Raw genomic sequence first — 20832 nt, 5'->3', positions numbered from 1 at the left:
CGCTGGCCCAACACCACCAGGTTTATACACCTGTTTTATGGACTGAGACACACAAAAATAGGTAACACCTGCCCAGCAGGAACGGGGCATGACAACTTCAGCTTTCTGCCAGGATCACTGGGAAGTGCACGGATGGAAGAAGCCTCTTCCCAGATTGAGGGAGAGGAGAGAAGGAGGTGGAGTCCATACAAACAACGCTGATAACTGGAATCAGGCTTGCCCAAACACAGTGGGCTCTCAAGCTACTGGAAAATGCCTCTAAAGCACCCATCAGGCAGGATAAGCCATCGGGCTCAATCCTAAGGGTCCTGCTCCTGGAAGGGTGGGGACCAGGAAAAGAGGTGCCACCGCCTACAGTCAGTCCTGAATTCCCGTTACATTGCCAGGAAACAATTAAGCAGTAGGGCCACACCAGGAAAACACTCGCAGCCGATTCCAGCACTGCTATCAGCGACAGAAGAGGCCGGTAAACAGCAGATAACGGGCAGCAGATACCTGGGAATCCCGTTCCGTAGGGGCCCCTCCACATCCCATTCCTTAGGGGGCCCTACCTCCCATTCCTCAGCCCCTCCACATCCCATTCCTTAGGGGCCCCCTCGGCCCACGCGGAGCCCCGAGGGGGGTGTGGGCCATTCCCGGCGCCTCTCACCAGAAGAACGTGTTGGTGCCGTCGTCGTACACCTCGGACTCGGTGCTGCGGCGGGGCCCGGCGCCGTCCCGCTCGGCCCCGGGGGCGCCGCCGTTGGGCTGCGCGGGGGGCGGCGGCGGCGGCGGCGGCTGCTGCTGCTGCTCCTCCAGCGCGGCCTTACCCGCGTTCCCGCCGTGCGCCCGCCGCTCGCCGCGCCTCATGGCGGCGGGGGGACGGGCGGCGGGGGCGCACCGGCGGCGGGGAGGGGGCGCCCCGGGGAACACGGGCCGGGGCGGCGGCGGGAGGGGCCGCGGGGCGGGAGGCGTGACGCGGCGTGCGCGCGACCCCGCGTCAGCGCGTGCGCGGGGAGGGCAGGCCCGGGCAGCCCCGCCCTCTCCGTTGCCGTGGCAACCGCGTGTCCTCTCCCCCCACACCTCACTTCACCCCGGCCGCTAGGCGGCGCCCTGAGGAGCCGCCCCTCACGGAGGGGAGCCCGAGCCCCCTAAATTTAGCCCGCTAAATTAAACAAAATGTCTTCGTTCCGCGCACTCTCATCGGAACGGTGCTAATTGAACAAAATGTGTTCGTTCTGCACACTCGTACCGGAACCACGAGGGGAAAAGTGTCCTCTGCCAAGCTGCCGTGCGGGTGTCGCGTACCCCATGTTGGGTAGCCCATCCCTGACGCCGTGGGCATCCCGATTCCCGCGCCTTTGTGCGACGAAATGTTAAGTATCTGTTAAATATGTGCGGTTTGCTGGCAAAATAAAAACGTGTTTTGCTTAGTAAAAATTTTTGTTCCCACCCGGAAGGTCTGGCCAGGGATGGAGATGCTTGCAGGGTGTTCCTGTGCCCTTGGATTTGGAGCATCCTAAAATCCCTCAGCCCTTCCCAAAGTACCTTGGTCAGGCTCCTCTTCCGGATTGTGCCATGCTGATCCCGGCTGGCAGGCAGGGAACTCTGGATTTCTGGAAAGATCTTAGCACGGCAGCAAAACTCTGGGAATATTGTGTGGAGGGAAGGCAAAGTCCTGTGAGAGCAGAGAAATGAAACAGGGAAAAAATTATAGGAAACATTGACAGGACGGCAAATAATGAGGGTGACCTTTAAAGGTCCCTTGCCACGCAAAGCTATTCCATGGTTCTATGAAATACTGAAAGGGAGCAGGGTTAGACAGGATATTGGGAAGAAATTCTTCCCTGTGGGAGTGCTGAGGCCCTGGAATGGATTTCCCAGAGAAGCTGTGGCTGCCCCATCCTAGGAAGTGTCCAAGACCAGGTGGGATGGGGCTTGGAACAACCTGGGATAGTGGAAGATGTCCCGCCCATGGCAGGGGGTGGCACTGGAGCTTTGATGTCCTTTCCAATCCCAACCACTCCAGGACTCTCGGATTCTGTGGAATAACGGAGCTGGCCACAGGAGGGCAGGAGCGGCCTGGGCGAGGAGCAGGAGAAACCCAGCAAAACCCAGTTCTGGGATAGATAAAGGACATTTCTGTCTGCTGCACAATCCCTCCCCCCCTTCCAGCCTAAAACTCTCTCCTGCATATCCCACGATGCTTTATGAGAGCTGGAGGCACTCATCATGTACCAAGAGAATATCCCGAGTTGGAAGGGATCCATAAGGATCAGCCAGTCCAACTGTTGCCTGCACAGACACCCCAAAAATCCCCCCCTCTGCTGAGAGCATTGCCAAACGCTCCTCGAGCTCTGGCAGCCATGGGTCATGACTGTTCCCTGGGGACGCTGTTCCAGTGCCCTTCCACCCCTGGGGGAAGAACCCTCTCCTAATATCCAGTCTAAGCCTTCCCTGCTTGGAATGAGCACCAAGTACTTTAATTACAAGCGGGGCTTCCCCTCAAACCACATCCTCTGCTCTAAGGTATCGACTGTACTTTCAGGGATACCCACAGATCCAAACAGACTAGGATTTGGGTAAAAACACCCCCAGCTTTATGAGACAACACACACATCTGCTGCCATTTCAGCACCATCCTGAATCAGCACCTTTGCACCCTCGGAAGAGGAGCTCCCTGTCCAAAAGCATTGCTGCCAGGAGGGAGGTGGACAGGCAGCCTGTATCCAGCTGCAGTGGTTTCACACACAGAACCCTTCAGCATTCTCCTCAGGTGGGAATTACCATGTGCACATCCAGCCAGGACTAACAGGTCAGGGAGTGTTCCTGGCGCTCAGTCAAATCGCTGCCCAAGGCGGCTGGAGTCCAGTGGGTTCAGAGGTGTGACAACCCAGCAGCCACAGAGCTGATCACATCCTAAATAATTTCCTCTGCTCACACAGGGTCCGTGTGGCTCCCTTCCCAGTTTCAGCTTTTCCCACTGCCATCCTCAGCTCCAGCATAAACTTGCTCACCTGCCTTGCTGCAAACGCAATCCTGCCCAGGCAAAACCAAATTCCTCCCAAACAGGAGCAGCAGCAGCATGGTCTCCTCCGAGTGCCGTGAAAGATGCTTCAGGGGCTGGATGCACCTCAGCCAAAGCCAACCTGCAGCCACAGACTCCCCTTCCCCACTGGCTGGTGACATCCACGGGCTTTGAGAACTCCTGCTGGGTGCAGGACTTCCTGGGCTGTCTGGAGAGCTGAGCCCTTCTCAGGAAGGAGAAGCAGGAGTGTGGGAGGAGTGCCACAGCTGTTCCTCCCACAGGTAACCCCATTTCCCTGGAACACAGCAGCACTCCCATTGCAAAGGCCTTTGCCCTGCTGTCAGGTGCAAAGCAAGGGCTTCACTCTCCCTGGGTAAACACACACAGTCTCCCAGAGACACAGCCCATTCTCCACTTCCAAGCTCGTGGATCACCCCTGGAAGGAATGCTAAAGGTCTGCCTGCGCCTTGGTTTCACACACAGCAGGACATTGGGAAGACAACTCCTTTTTCCCCCCCCCCAGATAATCCCCAGGTCAGGTTTGGCACCTGTTCAAGGCACTCAGCAAAGCCACAGCGTGATGGTGGCTTAACTGAGAGCACCACTCTCAAAATGCTGGCTGCCTTTCCTAGCAGGACACAGCTGGATTACCACCCCCAGGACTTGGTTTATTTTATAGCAACCCACAGGAATGCTGATGGACAGCACAAGAGAATCCAGAGCAGTTATTGACCTTCCTGTTAGTCCCAAGAAATGCTCTTCTTATTTGCAAATGAAAGCAACAGAAAACAGGGGTAAGGCAAGATCTGGCTTACACAAACACTCACTTTTTATAATAAGAGTTATTCCCTGTTCCAAGCCATAGGAATTGATTCTTTCCCTCTGTTCTGCTCAGTTGAGACCCTACCTGAATTGCATCCAGCTCCAGGGTCCCCAGCACAGGAAGGACACCAACCTGTTGGAGAGAGTCCAGAGGAGGGACACCAACTTGATCAGAGGGACAGAGCAGCTCTGCCATGACGAAAGGATGAGAGGATCGGAATTGCTGAGCCTGGAGAAGAGAAGGCTTCAGGGTAACCTGATTACCCCTTCCAGTACCTGCTGGCAACTGGAGAGGGGCTTTGGACAAGGGCCTGGAGTGACAGGATAAGGCGGAATGGCTTCCCACTGCCAGAGGGCAGGGTTAGATGGGATACTGGGAAGAGATTCCTCCCTGTGAAGGTGGTGAGGCCTGGTTGCCCACAGAAGCTGTGGAAGTGTTCAAGGTCAGGTTGACAGCACTATTGCACGTGGGGAGAAAACTGCACACGACTCCTGCAGCTGTTTTACCAACCAGTGAGGCATCAAGAGGAGATTTCAAGAGTTTTCCAGAGCTTCTGTTAATAGCTCCTTTTGGCCAGTTTATGGCAGGTCTTGGGGATGTCACAGGTAGAGCACACGGCCCTGGCACCACGAGGGGCAGAGGGGAAAGCAGCGCCCTGGAGCTGGCAGGAAGAACTCGGCACTGTTACCTGTGCTGGGCGGTTCTGGGCTTGCCACTCCTCTGGGTGAGGGTGAAGGGCAGCTCCCTTGCCTCCTCCTGATATCTGCCCGCTGCCAGGCAGAGGCAGCTCCCTCCCAAGGAGGCACAAGTGCCACACGGAAGTCACGGCACCGCTCGCTTTACATGAGACCTCTGAGACCTCGGGCGAAGGAGCCGGAGAAGGAAACCGCAGCGTGAGAGAGCCCAGGAGCCTCCAGCCCATCCTGCCTGCCAGATTCCTTAGGAATCTGCCCCGAGGGGCTCTGGAAGAGAGGGGCACCGAGGAAGGCTCTCCGCTTCACCATGCAGGTAGGAACAGAAACTGCCCCAATATTCCTATGATGCTGCTTTCCAGCACCTCTAAGCACCTGCAGCTTGGAAACACAGGATACACTAATCTCCAGTCTCTACCACTCATCTGCTTTCAGCCTTTAAGGTACAAAATTCCTACCACAAGTGTGTGATAGGGAAAGCAGGATGAGCTGCCGGTCCCATGCACCATCCCAACGTGCAATGGGATCACGCTGGCCCCACATGTTGGTCCCAGAGCATGGGTCAGAGCAGGATGGTATGGGCAGAGCTTAGTAAACCTAGGAAAGAGCACTGCAGAGGTGACACCCCCAGGTGTCCCAGGAGCATCTGGAATACAGCAAGGACAGAGGGGGAGCTGTGACCTTTTTCTTCCCTAACTTGGAAGAAAATGATGAAGGTTTTTCCCTGGGAAAAGCCAGACAAAATCTCCAAAGTGAGGGCAAAGTGATAGCTCTGCCTATCCAAGCAAAAGCTGTCCCACTTCTCAGGGAGCCACGGGCTAATGTGGAAGTGCTCCAAGGGAAGCTGTGTAAGAAACATCCTGGAGATAAGAGCAATTTGATCACCTCAGTGTGGGTGATGAGAACCACCCAACCCCACACCAATCCATGACAGGAAAGGAAAACAAAGATGCCAGATCCTATCCAGGTCCTTGTCCTGGATTACTCACACAGATGACTCTGCACCCAGCCCAAGGCTGCCTGTGGCCATTTCCCAGAAGGAACACTCAGGGCAGTGGGTTACTTGGCCTGGGACAAGAACCAATGATACACCTTGGAGAGATGGAAACCCTTTTCAACATGGAAATTCCTGCTTCTCATTGTGCCAGTCACCTTTACACCTTTGCACAGCGGCACCTCCACATCCTGTTCCAACCACAGGGCAGGAAGGAGTGAAACCGAAACTGTCCTTCCCGACAGCAGGGATAGATCCCAAGGTTGGTACAGCCACTGCAGAGCCCAGGTGGCCTTGCCTGCACCTGATCCCACTGCCCTGTGAGGCCAGAGCACAGCAGCCACTATCAGATGGACATTTTTTCCTAATTCCCAGGAAAAAACAATTAGTTGTGAGGGTAGCAGTGATCCAAAGTCCCTGCTCTCTGAGGCTATCCCTGCCTTTCCATCAGGAACTGCAGCAGAAGGACAAGGGGGATGGCTTCAAGCTGCCAGAGGGCAGGGTTGGATGGGATATTGGGAAGAAATCCTTCCCTGTGAGGGTGCTGAGGCCCTGGAATGGAATGGAAGCTGTGGCTGTCCCATCCTTGGAAGTGTCCAACACCAGGCTGGAAAGGCTTGGAGCAACCTGGGCCTGTGGAAGGTGTCCATGCTCATGGCAGAAGGTGGAACTGGACAGGCTTTAAGATCCCTTCCACCCAATCCACTCTGGGGTTCTGGGATTCTATGCACATCCCATATGGCCCTAAAAGCAAGCTGAGCACCTGCATGGCAGCCTGAGCCTCAGCAGCCACTGGGATAAGTCCAACATTCCATAGTTGAGCACACCTTTGTAACCTCTCAGCCTCTTCCCAAGAAAGTGGATGTGCTGGCTGGGATGCTCAGATGCCTAAGCCTGTTCCTTGGAGTTGGCAGCCACCTGGGAACAGAAGGTGTGATCCCAGCAGGTCCTTCACCTCATCTCAAGCTTTACTGGGGACAGCAGCAGCAGGAAAAGTGCGCCAAGATGGCATTAGGAACAGCCCAAAATGTTCCCATACCCAAAGGATGGCTTCCTCTCCACATCCATCCACAACATCAGGGGTGACAGAATTATTGCAGGATGAGGCTGGTGCATGTGGAGGCTGAGAGAAACCAGCCAGGCAGGAATGAGCCAACACGACATCGGAGAGCATGCCAGGCCAGATCCATGCCAGCATCAGAGCACTGGCAGTGGGCAGATCCCTGAGAGCATTCACTCCCTCTCCTGTGCCCAGAGAGGGGCTCAGACACGGATAAAGGGAACTGCTGCACCCAATCCTGCCCCCCCCAAATCTGGTTAGAGGAGATGACAACACCAGAACCCTCCCTCTGCCTCTTGCCATTAACTGGGATACCTTTTATCCAAGAGAAGTTCTGGCTCTTGTTACAACAGCACCTCTGGGGGACAGCATCCCTCTTCTCAGGCCTTCCCGCTTCTCCTTCTTGTCAGTCTCCTCATGGCTCTTGTGCTTTGGCTGATCCACTTGAGTGAGCATCTGACAGAATATTTCAGCCCTTTCCACATCCCAGCCTCTCTGCTCCCATGGCCTCATTCTCCAGTGAAAGCTTGGGATGCAGATCTTACATTAGGGCATAGTTGCACCACCATGGCTCTGCTGCCAAGATTACAGCTGGAGGAACTCGTCTGGCTGGCCGCTCTTTTAGGTCACAGTGTCTCTGGTGACACCGAGTTACAATATTCCAGCCCTGGCAGCTCCTTCCCACTGCTGTGCTGCGTCACCTTCCCTTGGGAACAGCAGCGTAACTGTTTGTGGGGATACACTACAAGTCACATCAAAGGGTGGAAAAAGCCCCCACAGGGAGAGCTGACGGCTTGAGCTGAAAGAGAGCAGGGTTTGATGGGATACTGGGAAGAAATTCTTCCCTGTGGGCATGCTGAGGCCATGGCACAGGATGCACAGGGAAGCAGTGACTGCCCCATCCCTGGAAGTGTCCAAGGTTGGAGCAACCTGGTCTACTGGAAGGTGTCCCTGGGGACTGGATGGGCATGAAGTTCCTTTCCAACACAAACCATTCCATGATGCTTGCTTTGTGCTGCCCCACACCTGCACCCCTGGATGTCTGAGTGTAATTAATTACCTGTAACCAGGAAGGTGGGAGCTGCACAGTCATTCTCTCCAGAGCCACTGACACACAGGAGGGGAACAGGGAAAAGCCAGAGTTCAAACAGTGTTTGGACTACACTCTAAGGCACATGGATGCTTGGGGTGGTCCTGTGCAGGCTAGGAGCTGGATTCCCTTCCAATTTGAGATATTCTATGATTTTATGATCAGCTGCTTATCCTCCCCTCTCTGTCCCTTGGCTGCTGCCTGAGGCATCCAACATGTTTTCCAAGGACTTTTTTTGCCTATTTTCCTGTAGGGTTGTTCCAGTCTCCAAGTGTCTGTGCTCTACTCTCCCTTTACCAGAATTTAAAACTAGCTTCCCCACCCTGGCCAAAAAGCCAACGGTGCCCTATCTGACAGGAACAATTGACAGATGGAAAAGGCTGATTAAAGCCTGTAAAATCCACTGTAGCATGGAGAGAGAGGGTGAAAGGTAAACACTTCCCCAGGGCATCAGGTAAAAGAGCTGAGGGAGGTTTTTTCTCCTGGTCCAGATCCCTCACAGCCCCAGGGCACTGTGAGCATGATGAGTTCTAGAGAAGGTTGCACACCCTGCCAGGGCAGCAGTCCCTGCAGCATTCCTATACAGAAATCCCAGACCCCAAACTGGTGATCAGGAGCATGTGGGAGAAGGTTTCACACATGCCTCCTCTTACCTTCCTCCCTGGGCATCTCTTTGAGGCTGCTGGAAAAGGAAAACACAGGATATCCCAGGAGCCTGCTGAAGCCTTCCCTTCACTGGTTTTCTTTTCACCAGGATGAAATTCTGCTGAGTCCCCTCAGGGAATCTCCTGTTGAGGACATGGACCCCTTTTCCTCCCCGGTAAGCTCTGCTCCTTCTGCATGTGCAGTGAGTCCAGCCCAGCTCAGAGAGGGGACAAATCCACATTTCCCTTGCTCATTCCCAGTTCCCCTCTATGCAGCCACAATGAGGGTCCAAACCTCTGAGAGGCTGAAGCTAGGAAGGAGAGCTCTCAGCTTTTCATCCCTAGTAATTCCCTGCTGGTTTTGTGGGCAGAATGAGGAGAAGTGGGACTTTGTCCTGGTGAGTGACATCCATGAAATGGGCAGTGAAAAGGAGAACAAGAGGAAGAAGTTCCTGGATGAGCTACAGAAGAAGGGCTTCACCATCAAGGTGAGGGGCTGTGGGAGGAAAAGGCAGCAGATACTTGGTCTGGCTTGGGCTCCTGCATCCCAGGAACTGGGAGAGGCCTGAGCCATTGAGCTGTTCACCACATCAGAGCTGGAAAATAACACACTTGCTCAACCAGTGGAGAAAGACCCCAGTCCCCCAGACTCACACAGCCCCCAGTCCTTCCAGTTCTGGCCCTTCTCTGCCTCTGGCTGTTTTAACAGCTCTTCTCTTCCCCTTACCAGAAAATTGAGGACACAAAGCTCTTTTATGGAGTTCGTGCCCCTCCGCACATCTTCTGGAAATACCAGAGTTTCCTGACAAACTCCGACAGCAGGCAGCAAAACTCCAGTGCCAACCAGGACATCCCAGTGACCACCAGGTGGGTGCTGAGCTGATTTCCAGCCTCTTGCACTCCCTGTTCTCCACACCCGCATCCATTTTCCAGCTTGATTCACAGCTGTGCCAGGCTTTTCATTTTCCACAGAACCTTCAACAAAGCTGCCAGCTTCTCCCTGCCCACATTTCTCCCTCCCTTGCTTCCCTGGATTTCAGTGCACACCTTCTCCCTTCTCTGCCCTGTTTTCCTGAGCCACACAAGCCTGTATCCCAGAGCAGCCTCTAAGCAGAGTTTCTCCTTGTTCAGGATACGGGTTGTGCACTTCATCCTGCAGAACACTGTGACATCTGACTTAGGTAAGGGAATGGGGATCCCAGGGGTGATGCTCAGCCTGGATCTGCAGGAAGAATCCTGCCCAAGAATCCTGGGCACTGGCATCCCAGCTGCCTTGCCATCTTGAGGAGAATAGAAAAAGTGTCAATTTGCTGCTCATCCAGCGGCTGGGAGATTTGGAACCAGCAGTTCCTCTGCTCCATGTCCCCAAATCCCTAAGCTTAACCCTGTCCCTTTTGCTCCCAGAGAAGCTGCATGACCTGATGAAGAAGAAGGTGTTTGAGGCAGCCTTTCCCCTGCACAAGGTGAGGCTGAGCACACAGTGTCTGGGAGGAAAATCCAGGAGAGATGGAGGAGCAGGATGGGGTGGAGGGACCTGTGGGTGACTGGGGCTGCACCAAGAGCTCGCTGGGTGCAGGGCACAGCAAAGCTCCCGGCAGCTGCCTTGGAGCTGGGCAGGGCATTAAGGGTGCCCTGGTGTTCCTGCATCCAACCAACTTCTCTGCTCTCCAGAACGAAGAGATAAGGCGAATACTAAAGAAGAAGTGGGCTCGTTGGAGAGTTATGTTTAAGGAACAGCCAATTGAGGAGATCAGGTAACACAGGCACAAGAGGCAGATCTTCCCAACCAAAAGGTCCCACCTGAAACCCAGAGAGCTAATGTCTTTTCCCAGGCTCCTGCATTGTCTTAAAAATCATTAGTTGGAACCTGGCTCTCCTCACAAGCACTGGGCTACCTCTGCTTCCAAAGAGCTTCCAAAGCTCTTAGCCTGAGGGTTATCCCTGTTGCTCCAAGCTCAATCTGCTAATCCTGCAGCAAGAAACAACTCCTGCATCTGTGCAGACTTTAGTGAACCTGTTCAGTTTTAAGCCACATTCAGAAGGCAGCAGAGGTGGGAATAGAGCATCAGTGCTGCACAGCCAGCCTGAGGCTGAACTTGAGGCAGTAAAGGCAACATGCGGCTCCTACAACCACATGAAATCCCAGGAAAGAGCATGGCTCTTGTTTCTGAAAACTAACTCTATGGGCAGAGGCAGGAGGGCAAAAAGAACGTGTTACTTCATAAACCTGCCAGGAGGCTCTGGTAGAGAGGGGAGATCTTAAAATTGCCATGCACCTCTGACAGCTGGCATGAATTTAATTCCTCTGGGATACAAGGTTCCCAGTCTCTCAGTCAGTAGGTCATTTCTTATCCATGACTCCAACCTGCTCCCCACACCATAAAAACTGAGATACTGCCACCATGGGCATTTTCTAGTGACTCCCAAAATCTGACCTCCTTTCTGGCTGCAACTCCCACCTCCCCTTTCCTTCTAGGTGCTATTTTGGAGAGAAGGTGGCCTTGTACTTCGCCTGGCTGGGCTGGTACACCTACCTGCTGATTTTCGCTGCCGTGGCTGGGCTGGCAACCGTCGCAGCTGGGGCTATTGTTTTCACTTCCAGCCAGGTGAGGTAAGGCCCTTGGAAATGCCAAATGCAAATCCCATTCAGGTCTGCAGGTGGCTCTGAGGCACCCTTGTTCCCCTTGGCTTCTCTCTTCCTTTCTTCCAGCAAGGAGATCTGTGATGCCAACAACACCATCATGTGCCCACTGTGCGACCAGAACTGCTCGTTCTGGGTCCTCTCTGACACCTGCACCTATGCCAAGGTAGGGAACCCCCTTTCCAGGACAGGCTCAAGGTAAAGGATGGGGAAACAGTCCCAGCTCATGCTGTTCCTGCACCACTAAAATGAAACTCCATCCCAGATCAGTCTCTATCATCATCACGGAATATTTTACCAGTAACATGCCCCAGTGTCCATCACCTTCCTGCTTTTTGCCCTCCTGTAGTGCCTTTACTTGTCTCAGGGGAGATGAGCATGCCAAGATCCCAAGGTGCCACAGCCTCTGCAACTCACTGCCTCATCCCACTCTTCCTTCATCTCTTCCAGATCACTCACATGATTGATAATGAGGCCACAGTGGTGTTTGCCATGTTCATGGCCATCTGGGGTAGGTGTCCATGCCTGGGTGCCCAGCATATGTGGTTGGGAGAGGGAGCAGAAGGTGGAAAATGGGAAACCAACATAGCTTCACCCTTTGGGGGAGGGGTTTATATCTCCTTCACTTCCAGAGCCTTCAGCTCTCCTTCTAGACACAGCAAGAGACAAAACCATCCTGATGATATCCTCCAGCTCCCCAAATATTCCTTACCTGAAGCTTGTCCTACTTGAAGTTTCTGCTCAGCATAGCCTCTCCAAAGGCACCCAGCAGTTTTCTAGCAGGTGCCTATAAAAAGCCACAACCATAGGAAAGAGGGGCCTCCAGACTCCTCCTCCACCTTCCCAAATCACTACACGGCCTCTTACTTGCTGTGGGATGATGGGATCCTGTCACTGCCTTAGTTACACACTCATTTGGCTTTTCCACAGCCCTTTCTTTGACCAGTCACCTCAGGAATGTGCCAGGTGTCCCACTGCTCCCTGTTCAGGCCCCTTCTGGGTCACCAAGGTGCAGAGGGGGACTGCCTGTCCTTCATGGGCCAAGGGCAGTCCAGGTTGGTCTGCCATCAGCTGGATGTGATGGGACACTCTGGGAGACAGAGGGGTGCCTTTCACAGCCATCCCTAAGTGTCACTGCACTTTCTCCTTCCCAATCCAGCCACTGTATTCCTGGAGCTGTGGAAGAGGCAGAGAGCCACTGTGGCCACCAACTGGGACCTGTATGGGTGGGATGAGGAAGAGGTGAGGACACCATCTTTCCTGCTCAGTGCTTCCCTTTTCAGGGCAGGAGTCCAAGAAAGGCACCTGCATGTAGAAGAGACACATCAGAGGGGTGCCTTGCCCAGACTGAGCTCAATCAGGCCTGGCCATGCTCCTGTGGGTTGGGTGCTCACCCCTGTCCTTCTCCAGCACTGCTCATCCCATGTGTCCCTGACACAAGGAACACAAGCACTTCTGGGTCCATCCTTTCCCATTTTTAACTTTATATATATATGTTTATAATTTTAAAGGAGGAGCTGGCTCTGCACCTGATCAATAACTCCCAGCACGAACCCCAGCTGTACCAGCACTCCTACTTCCGCAGCACCATCGTCCTCCTCTTGGCTCTGCTGATGGTACGTGCCAGGTGACAACGGGGGAGTTTGGTTTAAGGGCACATGGACCAAAGGAGTAAAGGCACAGAACAGGTTTTTAGGGCAGTTCCATGCCCATCACAAGAATCCTGGGGCTTCCTCATGCTCACACCTCACTGTGCTGAGGGTAGGAGCCACCCATCCTTCAGGGACGTGGGCTGAAGGCTCTTGCAGTGAGGATCAAGGCAGTGACAGGGAGGGCAGGAAGATGTAAATCCCAATGTGCTTGTCCCCTGGGTCAATGGAGACTGGTTCAGATGGAGACATAGAATACTGGAATCATAGAATATTCAGGGTTGAAAGGGACTTTATCTAGTCCCAAGCCCCATGCCATGGGCAGAGACACCTCCCACTACCCCAGGTTGCCCAAGACCTTGTCCACCTGGCCTTGAACACTGCCAGGGTTGGGGTGTTTGCAACATCCCTGGGGAAGTGTGGGAAGATAGGTTGAAAGGATAGTCCAGAAGGCAATCTCTCCCAATGAATTACAGCTGTACTGATTACTGAGGAGTGGAAACATCTGTGCCTGCCCAATGAGTTTGGGTATTACAAAAGAGTTTGGCTAGTTGGTCACTAGTTGGGCTGTGTGGTGCTGCCTCTAGGAAAAGGTGTCTACACTGTGTGAGGGAAGGAGTCAGAGGTGCCTGAAAAAAGGCATAAAAAGTGTCTAATGAAGGACTGGTCTGGTGGTAATGCCAGCCATGTCCATCTCAACATAATTACTACATAATGGTGACTCTGACTGATGATTGGGATTTGGGTTGAGGATGAGGTACAGCTGGAGACAAAAGCTGAGAGCAGTGGGTTAAGCTGCTAGGTCCAGACCAAACTTAGTTTGACACCTGGAGGGATGGTTATCCAGGTGAGCCACTGGGAACAAAGATCTATATATGCAAATACTGCTTTCAATGTTGGAGCATGGAAAAATGTTGTGGAATGACTATGGGATGCAGTATCAAAAGAGGACAAAGTAGCTACAGATTTGGTTACCACCTGGACATTGCTCTGTGAGACTTTAAAAGAATGGAAAACAGAGCAGAAGGTAGAAAAAGAATCATGTGTCCTCAAAAAGTTGCATTAAGTGCCGAGCCAAAACTACACAGCAGTTAGTTAAAGTAGCTTTATAAAAACAACTAAGCTAAAGAAGGAACAAGTGAAGTAATTAAAGCAGCAAAATATAGGAAAAGCTAGAAACAGTAGTTCTATGGTTCAATGCAGTGTGTCTATTTGATGCTGAAACATATATATTGTATTTATGAATTGCAGCTTTCTGATTCTTGAACTTTAATAGTATGTACTGTAAGTCTGGACAATGTATCAAGCTTAATTCACAAATGTATTTCACAGATAAGAGAGAATCCTTAGGTTGATGTTATATACTGATAAAAGCTAAACTAAACCAAAGCACACAAAAAGAGAAAGTTAACAATAAATGAGAAAAGAATGAAAAATAATTAAATTGGATGTGGTTGTTATACTACTGTAAACTTTGAGTAATGATACTGGAAAAAATTGATTGTATGTGAAGAGAAACTTAAGTAGTAAGATAAGACTCTTGGCTCTGAGGAAAGGTTAATATCTAATCAATCTACAGCATGCAGAAAATTATCTCATATAAGAATTTGCTGAAAGAAACAATCATAAAGTAAAGCTAGGCAAACTATCTGTGATGACTAGGATTTAAAGTATTTGTCCTTGTTTGTGATGTGTTGCCCAAACAATTGTATGACTGGTAGTCTGAAGTGTCATATGTGAATATGTACAATGTCAATTTACTTTACTTAAATTAAAAAAGGGGAAATTTGTGGGAAGATAGGTTGATCTTGAGAAGGCAATCTCTCCTGATGAATACAGCTGTACTGGTTACTGAGGAGTGATCTGTGCCTACCCAATGAGTTTGGGTGTTGGAAAAGAGTGAGCTAGCTGGCTGCTAGCTACAGATGGAGCTGAGATCCAGGGTCTGCTGCAGTTTGGGATGGAATCTGCTGGCTGTGCTGTGAGGAGGTAAGGGACATACATTTGTGCAAGGGACAGATAGGTAAGAAGATGCTGTGTGAGGGACAGGCAGGGTAAATCAGCTGGGAAAGGGACAGGTTGGGGTTAGCCAGTCATGCAGAGAGGAGAGAAGGAGTCAGAGCTGTGTGGAGCTGCCTGTAAGAAAAGGAGTCAGTGCTGCGTGAAGCTGCCTATGAGGGAAGGAGTCAGAGTTGACTTAAAGAAGTCCACTGAGAGAAGGCATGAAAAGTTTCTAATAAAGGACTGGTGATGATGCCAGTAATGTCCATCTCACCATAATTACAACAGGGAGGCTGTTCCAGTATCTCCCCACCCTCATAGGGAAGAATTTCTTCCTAACATCCAGCCTAGATTCCCCTCTTTCAGTTTGTACCCATTACTCCTTGCCTGTCGCTACACCCACCTCACAAACTTGTCGGACCCCACCAAAGGGGGCTGGTTTGCCTTTGAGGCCCATCCAGGGCCCTGCTGAGGGGACCATCAGGCACCCTCAGTGTCTCCTGATCCCTCCTCTCCTCCCACAGATCCTGGTGCTGATCGGCATCGCCCACGCGCTCGTCATCTACCGGGCGGTGGCCATGGCCCTGTTCATGCAGAGCGAAGGCAGCCTGCTGAGCAGGCACGCCGACACCATCGCCGTCATGACGGGGGCCGTGCTGCACTACCTCACCATCGTCACCATGAGCAAGGTGAGCAGCCACATGGCCTGGCAGGACTCTCCATGGCCAGCCCCACACTCATAGCATCCCTCTGTCCTGCAGGTCAACTGGCACGTGGCCCTCTACCTCTGCAAGCTGGGTAAGGGAAATTGAGTGTGTCCTACCTGCAGTGCCCTTATGTCCCTGAGCACAGCCAGCCTCCCATCCCTTTCCCTCCCTCCACCAGCACAAGGCAGATCCCAAGCAGCTTCAAATAGGGAGGCCCAGCAGTCCCCCGGCACACACTCACCTGTGGCCCACAAGCTGTCCCACAGCCAGCTTTGCAGGGACAGTCACCCTACAGGGCTGAGACCTGGCATGGGCAGGAAGCCACCCCAGCTTCAGGAGAGGTCACAACATGGATTTTCTCCCAGCTCTAAGGCTGCTTCTCTCCAGCTCATGGATCTGAGGGACCTCCCTGCTTGGCTGGATTCACCTCCATCAGAGGGCTCAGGTGGAGGACAGGGAAGGCTTCACAAGGGACAGAGACACCCTTTGGACACTCAGAGCTGTGGTAGCACCCATGGGGGAGCAGGGCAAGGTTCCACTGCTCTATGACCAAACCCCTGGGCATTGCTCCCTTTCCTAGAAAAACCACGGACCTCCTCCCAGGGGGAGAACAGCTTCACCGTGAAGATCTTCATCTTCCAGTTCTTCACAAACTTCTCCTCACTCATCTACGTCGCCTTCTTCCTGGGACGGTGAGTGGAGAGCACGGGACAGCCAGGGTTTGGGATGGATGTTCCTGACTCTTTCCAGGGTGTATGGACAGCCCAGCCCCTCTGCCCTCCCCACCAGGCACAGGGACCCCATTTGGGACTCAGGAGGGTCCCAAATGACCCCATGGCTATCACTGTTGCTTCCTTGCTCAGGATCAATGGCCGCCCAGGGCACTACGTGCGTGTTGCTGGCCACTGGAGGCTGGAAGAGGTGAGGCACCCACTCTCTGACCCCACAAACAAACAACTCTTCCTTTCCCTACTGCCCAGAGAGCGTCTGTGAAGCTCAGCTTTCTCCCACAGCACCTGACAAAGGGTCCCTTGGACTCACCCACCCTGGTTGCATGGCGCAACCACTGTCTTGTTGTCCCCTCCAGTGCCACCCCAGCGGCTGCATCACCGACCTCTTCATCCAGATGGCTGTCATCATGGTGCTCAAGCAGACCATCAGCAACATCATGGAGTATCTCATCCCGTAAGCTTCCCACACTGACACTTTCCAGAGAGGAACCCTGGTCTTTTTCCTTTTCCCCTTCCTCTACGGATGAGCTGGCAGCAGCCCAGGCAGCCACACAAATCCCTCTCTCCCACTGCAGCTGGATATCCCACCGGCTACGGAAGAAGAAAAAGTCCCCCAAGAAGAGAAGTATGATGCTAGGAGAGGAGGAGGAGGCAGAGGACCCCTGCAAAAGGCAGTGGCTGAACAATTACGAGCTCAATGAGGTCGACCGCTTCAGCTTGTTCAATGAGTACTTGGAGATAGGTATGTGGGGCAGATCCATGTGCACTCCTTGGCTGGGGAGTGATGGATGCTAGGGATCCATACACAGGCAAGGAGCCACAGCTCCACACCCAGCCCCACTCTGAGAGCCCTGGGACACCAAGATCATTCCCAAAACAGAGACTAGGCAACTCTGTGCTACTCTTTGGCCCTGCCTTGGACCTTCCTCTCCTTCCAGGGCCACATTGTAACCCCAGGGTGTGTCTATGCCTGGCTGGCTCAACTATCCCCACAGATCCCACTCTCTGACAGCCCTGTGAGAGCTGAGCATCCCCAAGACATGGTTGTCTCCCCCTTCCACCCCTGCAAACCCCTCTGACCCAAGCCATAAAGCATGACAAACCCAGGCAGAGGGGGACGTCCCCTCTGTGATGGCTTCACACCAATGCCCAGCGTTTCCCCCTCCACAGTGATCCAGTACAGCTTCACCACCATCTTCGTGGCAGCCTTTCCCCTGGCCCCGCTGCTGGCCCTCATCAACAACGTCATCGAGATCCACATGGACGCCATCAAGATGATGCGGCTGCGCCGGCGCATGGTGCCCAGGAAGGCCAAGGACATTGGTGAGAGGCTCCTGCCAGCAGCAGGCTGAGCCCCTGAGCACCCCATGGCCAGGGGACAGCAAAGGCACAGCCATGACTCAGAGAACAAGCTGCTTCAGACTCTGCCAGAGGCTGAAGGGCAACTTGGAGGCTCCTTCCTTGACCTGGCCGTGCTACAGCTGTCCCTGAGCTAGGATGGTGGCAGGGAGCTGGCAGAGGGACCTCACTGGCTGCTCCTCTCCCACAGGGATCTGGCTGCAGGTCCTAGAGGCCATCGGCATCCTGGCTGTCATTGGGAACGGGCTGGTGATTGCCATCACCTCTGACTTCATCCCTGTGCAGGTCTACAAGTACATGTACAGCCCCTGCACGAGGGAGAACCACACCAGCATGGAGTGAGTTTGGTTCTGAGACAGTCCCTGCCTGCAGCATCCCCACAGCTGTGTGCCCTCCTGCCTCAGTGCCACCACTGCAGGAGCACGAGACAGCTGAGCTGTCCCCCAAAGCGAGGTGGGGGGAAAGGGGAACATTCCCACATGGCATCGTCACATCTTCCCTGGGGTGGGTAAACTGACTGGAAGGACAGTGGGTAACACTGGAGAGCTGCAGAATTCCCAGATGCAGGCACATGCTCTCTTCTACCCTGTTTCTCCAAGCCTTGGCTGACTGACCCAGTTCACTCAAACTGGACAGATGCTTCTGAGTCCTCCATTTCCACCAGGCTTTTTCAAAGTGGGCAGTGAGAGTCCTGGGTGGGTTCTGCTGCCCCAGAACAGGGGGGTACAATCCATGCTCAATCCAGTCCTTCCCCACAGCTGCTCCACTGGGTACATCAACAACAGCCTCTCCGTATTCCACATCCGGGACTTCGAGCCTCACACCAAGGTGCTGCCAGAATTTAATGGGGTCCAGATCAAGAACTGCAGGTAAGAGCAGCCCCCTGCCACCTCCTGTCCCTCACCATGACATTCAGGCCAGAATGGAATGGCCTTGGCTGGCGCCAACGGAGCTGTGCTGCAGGTATCGGGATTACCGGAATGCTGATGACTACACCTACACCGTCCAGTTCTGGCACATCTTCGCAGCCCGGCTCGCCTTCCTCATCCTCTTCGAGGTGAGCTCCCAGGGAGGCAGGAGAGGGCTGGGAAAGGGGTTGGATCTGTGCCTCATGCCTGGGCTGGGAGCCCCTGACTGCCTTTGCTTCCCACAGCACGTGGCTCTGTGCGTGAAGCTGATCGCAGCCTGGTACATCCCTGATGTCCCCCAGAGGGTCAAGAATCGAATTCTGAAGGAAAAACACAGCAATCTCCAAAATGAACTGAGGTGGGTGATGCCCTGGAAGGTGCCAGGGGTTGCCAGGTTTCAGGATCTGTCTGCTCTGGAGCCCCTTTTCCTTCAGACAAAGAAGAGCTCCAAGTTAAAACAAAAAGTGACTTTGCCGAGGTTTTCCATCTAAACTTTAAAGAGAAAGGATTTCAGTGGGAAACAGAACCATTATAGCTGCTCCAGTGCTGCTATCCCATACTGACTAAGCCCTGCTCTAGGAAGGGTTCAGCCTGACCCCTACTCCATGGCCACCCTGTCCCAGCTGCCACCACAATCCTGATGGGAGCAGATAGCAGGGTTCAGGAAACACCTGTCATGGTTTAACATTGGCTAAACTCCAGGCACCCACAAAAACTTTTGTTCATTTACCCTCCTCTGCCACAGCTGGGCAGAGGAGAGAAAAAATTTTAAAAAGGTTCATGACTTGAGATAAGGACCAGGAGAAAACACTCCAAGGGCGAAACAGGCTCAACTTAGATGTACAAAGTAAGTTTATTACTAACAAAATCAGAAGAGGATAATGAGAAGTAAAATAAGCCCTTAAAAACATCTTTGCTTATCCCAACCCCTCCCTCCTTCCCTCAGACAGTGCAGGGGACAGGGCATGGGGGTTTTGGTCCATTTGTCATCCAAGGTTTTCTTCTGCTGCTCAGGGAGAGGAATCCTTCCCCTGCTGCACCATGGGGCTCCTGCCTACAGGAGAGAGTTCTCCATGACCCTCTCCATCATGGCTCCAATCTCATGAGTAGGAGTCTTCCCAAAACTGCTGCAATGTGAGTCCCTCCCATGGGCACAGAGTTGTCCCAAAACTGCTGCAGCTGGGTCACTTTTCAGGGGGTCAGTCCTTCCAGGACAGGCTCCTCCAGCCTGGGAGCAGGGCCCCTCTCTCTGCTGGATCACAGCCTCCTGCAGGCATCCACCTGCTTCAGCGTGGGCATCTTCCTCATGGGCTCTGCGTGGATCTCTGCATCCCCTCTGGATCCCCATGGGCTTCAGGTGGAATCCTCCAGAGATCTCCATGGGCTGCAGGGGTATAGCTGCTTCACCATGGTCCCCACCACAGCCTGCAGAGGAATCTCAGCTCTAGTGCCTCCTCCTGCAGTGACCTTGGTGTTTGCCATGTTTTTTTCCTTCACCTCTTCCTCTTCTCTGGCTAGCAAAAAAACCTGTGCCCCATTTGTTCAATATGCTATGACAGAGGCATTATCAACATCTCTAATTGGCCCAGCCTTTGTCAGCAGCATGTCCATCTTCCAGAGCCATCAGGGATTGACTCTGCCAGACATGGTGGAAGCTTCCAGCAGCTTCTCACAAAAGTCAACTCTGTGCCTCCCTGCTAAAAAAACTAGGCTGTGCAAAACCAACACAACACCACACTGTCATAGCTTTTCATCTCTGCCTTCCTATTGACTGTGGGACTTCCCACAAACAGGGGCTTCCCACAACCAGCCTGTCATTCTGTCTCCATCTATTTTGGGGAAAATTTCTGTTTCTACTCGGATCCACACCTCCCAGCTCAGACAGTTCCCTCCCCAATGCCTCTCTCCTCTCTCCCCAGCATGACGCAATACTCCACCGAGGTGTAACCAGTGCTCACCGAGGAGAAGGAGAACGTGGACTCGAGCCCCTTTCCCAGCCTGGCAGTGCCAGGGGTGCTGGATGAACCCCACGACACGGTGCCACATGTCCCATCTGGGACCGAGCTGGACTTGAGCTGGGAGGTGATGACAGGAGTGCTTCACAGGAGCAGGCTGCTTTCCGACTTGGAAGGAAGGACGCAGTGGCGGAGCCGGGATGTGCCTCCTCAGCACGGGGAGCAGGTGGCACAGAGCTGTGGCGCTGGGGACAAACCCAGGGGCAGCCCCTGGCTGCTGGGCTCCAGGAGATTACCTGAGTGCTTGTCACTCACTTCCTTAAGCACAGGAAACACCACTTGCCTCATTCTGTAATGAGGCTCCCTCTCCAGCTCTATTTTTTTGTTTGGTGGTTTTTGTTTGTGGTTTTTTTTTTTTTTTTAGGGGGGGTTGGTTTTCTGGTTTTGGTTTTTTTTGGGTTTTTTGTTTTTTGGTTTTTTTTTTTTTTACTTTGGCCTCCTCTACTGCCTTCCGTGACCTCCTCACTCTCGCTCCACTGGGTAACTTGAGTCTCTCTTTCACCACTCTCCT

The 20832-nt window shown here is 53.2% G+C and overlaps 2 protein-coding genes across 2 annotated transcripts in view; one reads left to right on the top strand and one right to left on the bottom strand.

Annotated features, from left to right (window-relative positions):
- The window catches only part of PTDSS2 (phosphatidylserine synthase 2), a 29502-nt gene extending 28525 nt beyond the window's left edge, over positions 1–977 (bottom strand). The window contains exon 1 of the mRNA XM_079307945.1: positions 650–977. Coding sequence (XP_079164071.1) covers positions 650–849 — 200 coding nt within the window. The 5' untranslated portion in view covers positions 850–977. The remainder of the gene's footprint in view (positions 1–649) is intronic.
- Positions 978–3920: 2943 nt separating this feature from the next.
- ANO9 (anoctamin 9) lies at positions 3921–20628 on the top strand. Its single transcript, XM_079307944.1, has 24 exons — positions 3921–4838; positions 8421–8486; positions 8682–8798; positions 9041–9177; positions 9442–9491; positions 9715–9773; positions 9982–10064; positions 10787–10921; positions 11021–11117; positions 11402–11462; positions 12111–12193; positions 12463–12567; positions 15126–15290; positions 15363–15399; positions 15889–16000; positions 16172–16229; positions 16396–16493; positions 16615–16781; positions 17210–17362; positions 17589–17736; positions 18157–18267; positions 18362–18455; positions 18552–18664; positions 20226–20628. Exons 1-24 carry the CDS (start codon positions 4833–4835, stop codon positions 20251–20253), a joined length of 2283 nt encoding a protein of 760 aa, XP_079164070.1. The 5' UTR covers positions 3921–4832; the 3' UTR covers positions 20254–20628.
- The last annotated feature ends 204 nt before the right edge of the window (positions 20629–20832 follow it).

The sequence above is a fragment of the Erithacus rubecula genome, assembly GCF_903797595.1.
Source record: "Erithacus rubecula genome assembly, chromosome: 6".
In the NCBI taxonomy this organism is placed as follows: Eukaryota; Metazoa; Chordata; class Aves; order Passeriformes; family Muscicapidae; genus Erithacus; species Erithacus rubecula.
Note: the sequence above shows the minus strand (reverse complement) of the source record. Positions and strands in the feature narration are given on the sequence as shown.